Consider the following 13,265-nt stretch of genomic DNA (forward strand, 5'->3'; position numbering starts at 1 on the left):
AAAACATATATCACTTACAGTCACTTTTTTGTAGCATTTTGTTATTCTAGCATATCAGTTAAAACATATATTCCAAATTATATGTTTATGTAATTATATGTTTACCTTTGATAGTCTATTCAGCAACAGGTGAGCAGCTCCAGCGCCCCCATCACCCCACTGTGAACATCAAATGAAGGAATAACTCAAACTCCAAATGATTCCATTCAATTAAAATCTCAATTTCTGAAAACTAGTGGGACTGAATGAATGTCAAAGCACTCTCTTTTTGTCACCCAATAGGTCAAATCTGAAATAACAATTTACATTTACATGTTTCAAAATAAAACATATCATACATTAGAGGTTGAGACCACATGTGTTCAGTAGAACCAGCAGCGTTTGTTCGTTTGCGCTCCGCTGTGGATCTCTCCAGGCTCTTTGGATCTTCTGTTGTCACCAAAAATTCTCAAAAATCAGTTGATTTCGAACAAAAGTACGCCTCTCGAAACAAACACATCGTGTTTGCCCTGCCGCGCGGTCAAAAACCACAAGCCACAGTGCGCATCAACTAGTCTTACGTTTAAGGAGGCACCCACAGCGCCACCCAGTGGCCACCACTGACAGCTCCAGCACAGCGCATATCAGAGAGCAGTGGAGAGGGAGGGATAGTGGCTTTCTAAAGGCTGACATCATGCCAAACAAAGATGTAATAACAACGTGAATTATTAATAATGATTCCATCAGTAACAGCTGCACACAGCGCTTCTCCTGTTAATCGCAGGTCAAATTCTTGATCTGTACCTAATGTCTATGAATAGATGGTGCCACATGTGGCACTCCTTTTAGACAAAACTGTGATTTGTCATGCTGGACTGGCTTGACAGACTCATAGTGTGAAACCTGTACAGTCAAAGTGCAGGGTGCGATTGGCTCACTCCCTCACCCAATAAGAAGTGCTTTACCAGAGTTTCAGCAATTACTCGTTAATAAGTAGAAAATACCAGTGTGTATATAAATTAGGATAGATAGATAGATAGATAGATAGATAGATAGATAGATAGATAGATAGATAGATAGATAGAATATTCTATGCTATGCCACAAAGCAGCCGACAGGTGGCGCCCTCGCACCCATGAATAAGCAGAAATGATGTTTTGCCGAGTGTCATACTGGAGGCAACACTGACCTGATTTTAAATCTATCAGACATTATGGTCCTCCCAGCGTCATTTACCTGCTGATGGCAGCACAGCAGAGGTAAATGCGTTCATTCTTTCTATATTTCTTATTTTAGATTTCCACATACTGCCTGAGCTGGCTCTCTCAGGAGCGGGGGGGCGGATATTCAGCATCTCTCAGCCTCCGCCTGCCTCTGAGGCTCTGTCCAAAGCGGTGGAGACAAAGTGGGAACCGCGCACCGACACGGGGACAGACACAGAGGGGCGATGGCCGCCGATGGAGGATGCGCAGAATCGGTGGATCAGTACCGGGCCGAGCTGGAGCGGCTCACCCAGGAGCTGGCCGAGGCGAACCGCGAGAAGATCAGGGCTGCGGAGTGCGGTCTGGTCGTCCTGGAGGAGAACCAGGCGCTGAAGCAGAAGTATGTGGACCTGGAGACCGAGCAGGAGACTCTCAGGAAGGAGCTGGAACAATTGCAGGAGGTAAGGGGGGACGTGGTTCTGCTGCTGACGAGGCAAACGCAGTGCAGTCAGGTGTAGGCTGGGAGCAGCTGCATCGCCCCAGAAGGGGGTCCACCCAGCGCCACCACGACTGATGTTTGTTGTGTTAATGTGTGGCCGTGCAGTGGGGAGTCAGAGTGCGGAGTGGGACCCAGCAGGGCTCGTTATGTGGCTTCCAGGGTCCCCAACAAACGAGGAATAGTTGGAACTCCTCTAATTGGGTGGGGTATGCTGTAGGTTTCATCCTGTATGAATCATTTCTAAAAAAGTGAGTCATGTATGCTGAATATAACATGCAGTATTTATACTGCAAGCTCTGCATCCCACAGCACTGTGCTTCATTGTTTCAAGCCCCCCCTGTGTGCACAGCAACAGTCATTACTTTCAGGCAACTCTGCTGTGGGCTCGGAGCCTTTTGGTACTTCGCCTACATATGTGTTCTTCCTCAGAAATCCCTCAGTAATTTGATCTTCACAGTTGTCCACTACAGTTTGTGTGGTGACTCTAAACATCAAATACAGAATGTGCGAAGGTTCATCAAGTCTTACTGTGAGGATGGAGGGTCTTACATTACACACATGTTTATTACTGTGTGCCAAAATGCTGCGTTGATGCATCATCTACATGCAGGTCTTGAAGGTCCACATGGCAAAGATGTGAAGTGTAGAAAAGAGCTGATCCAGCCTGAATAATGAGTGCTGGCTGTGTTCATGCATTTAATGCGTGCATGCATATAGCAACAAGAAGCAGATGCTGACAGTGTTTTAAAGCTCAAGGTCGCTCATGGAGATGCTGGAGAGCCAAAGGACCAGGAGCCGGAGGAGCTGAAGGCTAGGAATATTAGCTCGTTGCTGCCAGATTAAAAGGCCTCATCATCACATGTCATCTCTAATCAGGGGTGCACCAGGCAGTTAGGTCTGAGGTGAAAGTCACCCGGTCGCAGGAAAACATTTAAGAAAGTATAAAGCGACGATTTGACTAATCAATTAGTCGTTTGACAGAAAGTCCATCTGCAACTATCGTAATAATCGGTTTATTTTTTAAGCCATTTAAACCATCAACAATGGAAAATATTTGACAGTTCCAGGTTCACAGACGTAAAAATCTGCTGATTTTCTTGGGAGTTACGTCACAGTAAATTCAGCATTATGGGTTTTGTGCTGTTGGTCCAACAAAAAAGACATTTATAATGATGTTCTGATGAAGTTAAATGTAACATCATTAGCAACTAATTGAGAAAATAACCATTAGTTGTATCACTATATGCAGTGTCAGGTGTTATTTTCAATTGCTCAAAAAATGTGTGAAATCCAAATGTCTGACTGTTTTACCTCTATCAATTAGAAAGGGAGTGTAGTCATTTTGGATAATCATGGCCATGTAATACTCTTCATTTATAATTTTCATGCACTAAACTAGTTCAGCCCTGCTCTTAAGCAGTGAAAAGCTGTGTACTTGACTCATAGCTGATCTGCTCCACAGAAACACGACCAATCTGAGTAACATTTACCTCATGCCGCATAAATAAACTACATAACATCTTCTTGAAAGCGCAAGTGCAAAAAACATGCAATTTTATCCAGGGAAAGCAACAAATTCCTATCTGAAAGCTGTAATAATAACGAAAATTTATTTATACAGCACATTTCATACAAAAAGATGCAATACAACAGAACTAGGAACATTGAATACATAGTCATGTCAGAGATGGAAGGTTGGACTCCATTATTTTGCTTTTCTTGTACAGCCAGATCACCATATATGTTGCCATGCTCTGCCTGTATGACACTCGCCATGTTACATTATGCATGCACGCTTATGTAATCTATTTCCATCATCCACTGTCTTCCCAGTGCCCTTTTATTCCACTGCTTCGCTAGATGAACATTTTGTTTTGACTTGCACGCAGAATCCCAGTGATCTTTGTGCAGATTACAGCAGAAAGTTAAAATGAAGAGACAGCCTGATCCAGCCGGCAGCGGAGCTCTGTCCGGCTGATATCTCGCACTTATGGATTATTTGATGATGTGGCGGATGATGGGCGAGAATATGATGAGACGGAGAAGAGAAACGAGAAAACTTCGGCTGTGTGGGAGACTGAATCAGGCTGGAACGTATGAGATGAGATGGAGAGAATGGAGAAAAGAAAAGAGGGAAAAGTCTACACCAGGTGCTGGATCTTTCTCAGTATCATGGAGGGAGCTGTAACTCTGCTATCACAGCAGCAGTGTGCTGTGCTGTGATCTTCCCTTCCCATCTGCATCCATTCTGTTCTTCGCATCCCCAGTTATCTGTCTGTCTTTCTGTCTCTCTGTCTTTCTTTCTGGAGGTTATTATGTTTTCACAAAAAAAAACACACATCCTCTTACCTATGTGCCTGTCACACACACATTTATGAATATGAGACCGTATGGCAGAGTGCAAACCTGCCACTACAATAACATCACCTCTACTCTTCCTGTACTCAGGAGAAGAGAGCTTTATATAAGGGCAGGAAACTGCAAACGGAAAGTGGAGTTGCTTCTGGGACTGAGTGGCGTAACTATCTCATGATGGTTGTTTATTCACATTAAATCTATTGCAAAGTCTGACCATCCTGTTTTTTCTTTTGTTTGAGAATAGATTGTTCAGTATCTTCAGTTTCATTCGGTCAGGGTTCATTTATCAGAAAATCAGATTCTAAAAAACCAACAGACTGGTGTATCATCTGAAGCACGTGTTTTTATTGATTTGTCATTCACCTAGAAAATCCATTGAGTATATGAGCTGCACATTTGCATATGTTCTGTGGTGACACATATGTCTGCATGCATCAGTTGTCTGCCCTCAGACCAAGTCCCAGCTGGTGGCGAACAACTGACTGGAGTACTTCTAGGGCTCCACTCGAACACACGCATGCACACACACACACACACACACACACACAGTCATAGACCACACATAAAATCTGTGCAGGACACTAGTGTACCAATTTTTGCACATTTGTTTGTTGCTGTATTTTGTATCTGGCTGCATTTAATATTAGAAAGAAAGAAATAACAACATAAACAGACATATCACGTGCACCCAGTGCTTCACATAATGAAAAGACAGAATGAACGTACAAACAGGGAAAGAGAATTTCTATTAAACAAGATAGAAGAGAGAATAATACTCAATTCATATTAATATAAAAAAGGATGAAAGTATCAAGGCTTTTAGAAAGAGAGTGTATAATATGAGATAGAAAAAAACCCACTAATTAGTACTACTAAAGTTAAAAAGGGTAAAGATTACATAGAATACATAAAATCATGTAAAATGCAACATATTGAAAGAAATGCAGCAGTGCATAAGTGCAAGGCCAACACCAGGACAGTCATAGCTAGTTAAAGGCTGAAGTGAAGAGATTTAGTTTTATTTCCCTGATGCCATAGGTAGTGTGTTCCATAGCTTTTGGGCAGAACTGACAAAGGCTGCATCCTTGATTTTCTTTTAGCTGTTGCTGGACACCTCCGGTAAACTGGCAGCAGATGATCGCAGTGTTCTTGAAGGCAAATAGTGAGCAAGGGAGTTTGCCAATGTAGCTTGGTCCTAGTCCTGTCGATCTTAAATCTTTTACAGGTCGAGTCAAAGCCGGCACTGTGCAATGTTTATCTTATTATTTGCACAGTCCACTCTGTGGGAAAAGCTGCATGCATCTCATTGCAGTCTGCAGGGCCCAAACAGAAAAAGCGTGTTTTGGTTCTGAAAGCAGGAAGTGTTTTGTTGCTCTGTAGTGTCCTCTACTATTTTCCTTGCCCCCCCCCCCCCCCCCCCCCGTCTTTCTCTGTGCCTGCCGGCCCGATCACTCTCTCTTATTCCTCGTATCCCTGTGTGTGCATGTACTGTATGTCTCTGGATAGCTGCCCAAGCGGTGACGGAGACACGTTACCCCTGTGGTTCTGGCTTGTTAGTGCTGTCTCTGGGCAGATCAACCTCTGATAGGACACAGTAAGAGGCGGAAGGAGGAGGATGCCACCACTGCAGAGTGTTCATGTGGCTTAGAGTGATGTTTTCATTACACTGTCAACAAGGCTTTAAACTGTCTGTGGATTGAGAGCGTTGGAAAAGCAGCCTTGTAGTCACAAAGTCATTTTATGCAGTAATTATTTCTGTTCAGTTAAATCTCTTGTTTCCTTTGGAGGTTGGTCTCTTGAGTCTTCCATACAAAGAAACCTCTTCACTTTGAATATGTCTGCAGCTCATAGGTCTGAGGAGGAGTGTGAAAAATAAGTTAGTCATTTGGGCCGCTGCCACAGCTCATCTTTTCAGATCTTTTAAAGTCTGCAGAAGAATTGACATTTACAATAAGTAGAGAACAGGCAAATCTCAGGTCAGTTCTGTCCTCGAGGCTTTAGGCTGAGAAACATGCCAAATAAATCTACGTCAAATTCTTCACTTGGTAACTTGAAATACCTAAAAAGAAAGTTTCAGTCGTGATTCATCCTCATCAGAAATGCTCAGCTTCCACGTTGTGTTTTTATGTGTCTTGCAGCTGTGCAGTCATCCCTCTCCTTTACACTCTTCTCAGTTGTGTTTGCACACATTCAACATTTATGACTGACAGTGGTGGGCTATTATCTTTATGCTTAGCTAAGCTAACGCCTGCATCTGCATCCGCAAGTCAGGTTAATAGCATGTGACTTCATGGCCATCAGGGAGCAGTGATGAGGGTGTGTAGCTGTTGCTTGACTTAAACCTCCTTTAGAATGAATTATGAAGCCCAGTGAACGACCTGCACAATGTCATACTGCTTCTCAAACCTTCTGCGTGTCAGACAGCAAAGGAACAGGGCATCCAGAATCATTTTTTTTTCCTTGAGGTGGTGAATCAACACTGAAAACAAGGATTAGCAAAACTTGAATAATTATTAACGTTTATTAACTTTTGAAATAATGCTCAGCACAGCCTGGTGTCACAAAAGAGAGCAGCTGTGGTTGTAAATCAGTGTCTCCTGAGCGGGGAGAAAAGATGCTTTACAGGTTTCTCTCCTGTCTCCTCCTCCTCCTCCTCCTCCCTGCTCCTCTTTTACATTAGTTTGGGTTCGAAGGAGGCCAGTTAATATGGATGAAGGGGCTGAATCAATATCTCATGAGCTGGTGTTCCCTTCTTTCAGCGCTACACCATCAGCCCACCATCCCCCTCCTTGTTTCCTGTGGCGCTCCTCCCCGCCCCCCACACCCATCCTCCCCTATGATCCCTCTCTGGAGTGAAGTGGGAGCCATGCATCGATTTCTGCCCAGTATGGTGAAAAAAGGTATCATGTATGAGCTCAACTGCGCACCATTGTGTGTACTGTAGCGTGTGTTGTGGAAATCAACGAATGCTGGTGGAACACATCTGACGGAGTCCATTTGATCTCTTCAGAGTGGATCACACAGAGCAGCTGTACAGGATCAGTCACAAAGTTTTTAGAGGAAAGGAAACTGAAGAGTGCTGTCTTTGGAAGTCATTGTGGGTATCTGGAGTGTAGCCATTTCTATTGTTCCTTCAGTTGAAGTAACACTGGTGTTTGGGGGAATGAAGGCGTGCTCTGCTGCAGGTTTGGTGTGTTGACCTGCGACCCCAGCAACAGGCTCAGGAATGCAGCTGAGCATATAGAAAAGGACCTGTCTGCCCTGTCTGGTGTTCTATATCGGGGTGGTTGATATGCAGGACCTGAAGGGAAGGTCATTGGTCTGTGCGGTTGGGTCTCACATCAGGATGTGCATGTGTGTGTGCAGCTTTTCCTTCTGTTTTTCTCTCTTCTGTCTGTATGTATGACAGGAGAGATTGAGAGGGGGTTGCGGATGTTGTGATTGAGACCAGAGAGGGAGGGGCGGCAGGATGGAGCGGTGGTGGTGAGTGTCTCTTTGTTGTTTCAGGTTTTTATGGCTGTGTTTACTTGGAGAGGAGGGGTGGAAGAGAAGGTGGTCACTGTATACAGAATGATGTAGAATGTATCAACAGATCTTATATAGAATACATGATTTTGCCCACTTGTTTAATTTCTTATTCTTTTCTGTTGTCCCCGCCTCTCAAACCTCATGATCCTCACATGAAGATGAACAGGAGTTCATGAAGCTGCTCTATCTGCAGAGACCCTTCAGGCCTGCCCAGCCCTGCGTAGATTATGTTTTTCAGAAAGCTCCTTTTTGCTGCAGTGAAACACAGTAGTTGGTGAGAGGGAACAGGACTCCCCTGCCTGCAGGCTGCTGTATTGATTAGTCGTCTACTTCAGCTGTGTGTGCTGCAAACTCTGAAAGCATAGCAAAAAAAAAAAAAAAAAAGCAGCATGTCCTCTCACAAGGAAAACTTTGTTTTTGCAGCTCAAAGGTCTTGTGTGAATTCAAAGTATGGTTGTGGCATCCACTCCCTGGATTTATTGTTATTGTTCGCATTAATTGCATTTTTTTCACATGCTTGACTTCTGCTATTCTGCCTTGTTGTGTCTAGACAAGGCAATTTAGTTTCAGCTAAAGTCTTCTTTCATGCTTATCATCTCTGCATGCCGGCTAAAGAGAAGCCTCCTATCTAGATGACCAGAGGCCATTATAGCATCCAGCAACGATGCAGAGCAAGAACGAGCATGATCTGCTGAGGTCCCTGCCTCGTCACAACTATAGTGCACATACACACTGGTATGCATGAGCACGTGCACACCCAAACATGCACTTATAGTGGGTGTGTGACACAGAGTCAGGGCCGGAGGATCTGACTTTGTCACTTTTACCCCGTTCAAGGATGTACATGATTAGGCAGGTATTAAATCATCCCAGAGTTAGCCCATTTAATTAACCTTATCTTCCATCATGAGAGGCCATGAAACTGAGAGCTGTGTGTACGTCTGGGGAAAAAGAAGACAAGTGAAAACCACCTTGATCTCAGGACTGTTTATTTAGAGCAGGCATCTCAAACCGGTTCCATAAAGGGCCGTGTGGCTGCAAGTTTTCATTCCAACCCAGGAGGAGCACACCAGGCTGGAATCAATTAATCAGCTGATCTCAGTCTTCACCTGACAACTAAGTGATCCCTTGATGTTGATTGGTTGGCCTGATGTGCTCCTCCTGGGTTGGAATGAAAACCTGCAGCCACGCGGCCCTTTATGGAACCGGTTTGAGATGCCTGATTTAGAGCTTAGTGTATGACTAACATCAGTGACGTTATGATGATTGACAGAAGTCAGTTACTTCCTGCGGCAACTCAATCATCAACTGTTTATCGAGTTGGAAGCTCCCAAACAAAGACTTAATAGCACAGGTAAACATCTGTGGCATAAGGTACTAGATACTGACTTGAATAATCTTTCTTCCCAGATTCATTTAGATTGATTTATACATTCATGGTTTCTTTAACATGGGACTTTGTCCTCCATCTTTGTTGATGAGGTTTGTCACAGGTGCTGGATGTAGGGTAACAGGGGATGGACCTAAATACAGATGACAGAGGAAAATCTGGTGAAGTTGAGTTGCAGGCAAGAGTCAAAACCAGGAGGCAGTCCGACACAAGCAAACAAATCCAATAAGGACCAGACAGGAATCCAGAGTCAGGCTACACTGAAGTCTGACAGGCAAAACCAGTAAGAAGGTGACAGAAGTACATGGAACTGACTTAAACCAGTGCATATAGTGAGTGGCTGTTGATGGAACGAGTTGCAGGTGAGATGTACCTCAGAACAGGTGTGTGGTTGTGTGGGGCAGTCAGGTCATGGGAAAGAGAGAGAAAGTCGGAGGGCATCTGGTGGATAACAGGAGCACTGAAGCACTGAAGAGCCTGGCAAAACAGATGTGAGGCTCAAGAGGAGGAACACTGAGGCAGACTGTGACAAAGCTCTTGTTTGTGTCTTACGTCTATTTTTGTACAAGAAGTTTTTGTTTGCTGTCAGATTGCCAAGGAAATGTTTAGTTCTTGCTCACACAAATATATGTAGCCTCATGAATGAGGTTCATAAGATCACCAGAATCTGCTCGTCACATTTTTCATGTCTCTGCTTCAGATATGCACTTGGAAAATTCTTTTGATGACTCTGAGCTGGCTGTCGATGGATAGAAACTACATAGAAGAGACAGGGAACAAATGTGGTGCTACAGAAAGATATTATGAGTACTGACACTGAGGTAATATAGCTACAGATTCACCTTCTGTACAGTGAAGTAAACCTGTTGTTACAGGCTACCCAGTTCAACTGTGAACTATTTGGATAGAATATTTAACTTTTGTAAATGATTTACCATTCGTCATTAACAAAGCTGATATAGTTCTGTATGCTGATGACTCAGCTTGTGTCACCAACTTTAGCGGAGCTGAGAGAGATTCCACTTATCGACTTGCATATCATTACTAACTGATAAGACATACTTTATTATATAAATGTGTGGAAATGAATGGTCAGTGCTAAACATGACCATGTCTTGCTCAGCTTGTCTATAGATGGAATATCAGTTGAGCAGGTCACTAAAAGCAAATTACTGGGTGTTAAATTAGATAATTTACTGCTTTGGTCTGACCAGATCGATTACATTGTCTCTAAGATGCTGTTTCTGGGAAATGATCTGCATATGTTCTATCATCTGTTATGAGTAATGTTGTTTGGTCACTTAAGTGATGCTGAAAATGATCTAAAAGAAGAGAGCTGCCAGCATGTTAGCATGGTCACTGTGTGCATGTTAGCATGCTAACACTAGCATTTAGCGCAAAGCGCCACTGTACCTATGCACAGCATCACAGAGATGCTTGCATGGCGGGGCACTCCAAGTGTTGTTCCTTGAGAAATGAAAATTGATCAGTTGTCAAGCAGAACTAGTAAAATTACCCCAGAACTCTTTGAAGTCAGTGCTCAATTCATGTCATGGTGCGTGAGGAGTTTCTTGTTTATGTACTTGTCTATAGGTCTGACACTTATTCTGACAATAAAGAGGCTTCATTCTAACTAGAGAAAGTGTAGTAAAGATTCCCGTCTGCTGGATGAAATGCTACCACTGACATCATCTCATTACTAGCCTGTACAGTGAAAGGATTCCCACAAGTCTGTGGGATGCTTGGCATCGAGGTTCTCCTGTCGCTGCAAAAAAGCACTGAGTCACCCAGAGGCCCCATGTGTCAATACCAAGAGGGTCACTGTGTGCAGAGCGGCCTTTCTATTGTGGACTGGGTTTGTCTGGCTTGGTCGAGTCCTCTTTATCAGCAGGGACCACTGCAGAGAGAGGAGACAATGTTATCAGTTGAATCTGTCTCCTGCCTCTGTGTCTCTCTCTCATGTGCCTCTGGCCGCCTCTCTGGGTGTGTCTGCTGACACGGACGCAGAATGCCAATCAGCCGGCGAGCTTTCAAACACCTCCATCTTTTTATTTCTCAATGCCATTCTCATTGCGCTCAGCACAGACAAAGCTCACTTTCCCCTGTCATGCCCCTTGTCCCATGGAGTACCACTTAGTCAAACAAAGGGAAGAGGGACTGCAGGAAGGAGGAAGGGTGGTGTGTAGCGAAGAGGATGCAGAGTGGGTCGATCTCCATATACCCCACATTAGTGCTCTAATTCTTCTTCACCCCAGGCAAGTCCCTGAACACTCGAATGACTGAGGAGACTTAGTGCTTAGTTAAGGATCATAATGGAAGTGGTCTGTTGTGATTTAGGAGGATTAGAAAGGAGGGGAAAAAAGCACTTAAAGGATTCTGGACAAGGATGGATAAAAATATTTGAGTGACAGTGTTTGACCTTTAAGAGATTAGGAGCATAGAGAAAGAGATAGGACAGGATTCAAGAAAAGAGGAACGTGGGAAGATTTGTACTGTTATGCTAGACCTAGGGGGTCATGATCACTGAAATGTTTCATTCAGACTCGTTTGTTCTCTTCGTTCTGTGTTCATGAATCTGTCAGCCTCAGTGAATCACTGCGTTTTACAGATAAAATACGATAATCCTTCATTAATCCCACAGCAGGGAAATTTGTGTTACAGAAGCAAAGGGGATTCTGTAACAGCAAGAATCATCAGTGAGAAAATAAGCTACAACTAAACAATGTAATAAGTAAAAATAAGTAAGAGAAGGCAATGGCTTATTGTGCACATGGATATCAATACTTCACATGAGTGAATTGTCAGTGTGGGTGTGTGCGCTCTACTGGCAGCAGTGTTGTAAAGTGTGACAGCAGCAGGAAGGAAGGACCTGCAGTGTATCTCCTTCACACACTGCGGGTGAAGCAGCCTGTCACTGAAGGAGCTGCCCAGTGCTGTCAGAGGGTCCTGCATGAGGGGGGGCGTGTTCTCCGTCAGGGATGATAGCTGAGACACTATACTCCTTTCTCCCAATAACTCCACCAGATCAGGGGGGACAGGACCAGGATCAGCTGGCCATCATAACCAGTGTGTTCAGTCTCCTCCTGTCAGCAGACCACTCCAGAGAATCATCTTCATCAGGTGTGATGTCAGTACCGCCGGCCTGTTGAGACCCTTGGGGTGCAAAGTCTTTGACACTGGTACCATGCAGGATGTTTTCCACAGCTGTGAAACCCTCCCCAGCGTCAGGCTCAGGCTGAACATGTCAGGGGCCTTGAGCTGATGTCTCATGGATCCACAACCTTCCTCGCCTTAATCCTCCTGAGTTCATTCCTCACTTGGTTTGCTGTGAGCGAGAGATCGAGGAAGGGGGTCTGTGAGCTGGGTGTTGTGGGAAGGGGGCGTGTAGCTGGGTGTGAGGCAGTTCACAGGGCCAGCGGATGATGGGTGTTGCAGCAGAGAGGTCTGGACAGGGGGAGGGGCAGATGACTGATTAGATCTGTTGAAGTAAAGGTTCAGATCATTCACCTACTTTTGGTTCCCTCTGGTGTCGAGTCAGTGCTGCTAACTCATAATGATTTAAGGAGGACAGGTTTGTAGCGTCTCCTCTAAGCACGATGCTCACGCCCCCCCAGCGTCACACACTGATGTATAAGGCACCCTTCAGCGTCTGTATGTAACGCACCAGGCTTTCAACTAACTCCACGCTCAGAGCAAGGTGACGTATAAAGATCAAAAAAGTCCTTAGAGGGGTGGAGATCGGAGTAAGTGGTGGGTCATAGACACAGTCTTCACCCAGGAGACCGGGGTTTGAGAGGGTGATTACATTCTCTCCCAGTAACTTCACCAAACACAAAAAATCACTAAAACCTGTGTGGCATATTTTACAGAAAGCATGACAACGTTGCTCTTTTATAAGTACAGGTAAGCCTCCTCCCATCACGTGAGATACTTGCACAAACTTGGCCTTTTGTCAGGTGCTCCATCCCTCTCATGTTCATCCACCTTCTTTTTCTTCTTCTTTTATTTGTGGGTGCCGTTACTTTATTGCAACAGCACAATTACTCACCCACAAGGTTACACACTTCCAGGCTCAAAAATATGCATTTGCACATGTGTCTGGGCTGCAGTGTCTTTAAATAGCTCTTTGGCTGCAGCACACCTGACATGAGAGTAAACAAACACATACACATCAAATGATGTATTTCTTCTCTTTTCGGGTCATGTAAAAACTGTAGGTAGATGACTCCATATAGAACTAAACAATTGGCTGATAAAATAACTAATCAATCTGCCAAAAATGAACTGGCTAACTCTGATAATCTGTTAA

General features: G+C 44.2%; 1 protein-coding gene across 1 annotated transcript in view; it reads left to right on the forward strand.

The window, feature by feature from the left end:
* bicd1a (bicaudal D homolog 1a) overlaps positions 1-13,265 on the forward strand; it is a 41,192-nt gene that overhangs the window by 8,026 nt on the left and 19,901 nt on the right. Inside the window, exon 2 of the mRNA XM_041939365.1 lies at positions 1,452-1,642. Coding sequence (XP_041795299.1) covers positions 1,452-1,642 — 191 coding nt within the window. The remainder of the gene's footprint in view (positions 1-1,451; positions 1,643-13,265) is intronic.

The sequence above is a fragment of the Chelmon rostratus genome, chromosome 6 (genome assembly GCF_017976325.1).
Source record: "Chelmon rostratus isolate fCheRos1 chromosome 6, fCheRos1.pri, whole genome shotgun sequence".
NCBI lineage: Eukaryota > Metazoa > Chordata > Actinopteri > Chaetodontiformes > Chaetodontidae > Chelmon > Chelmon rostratus.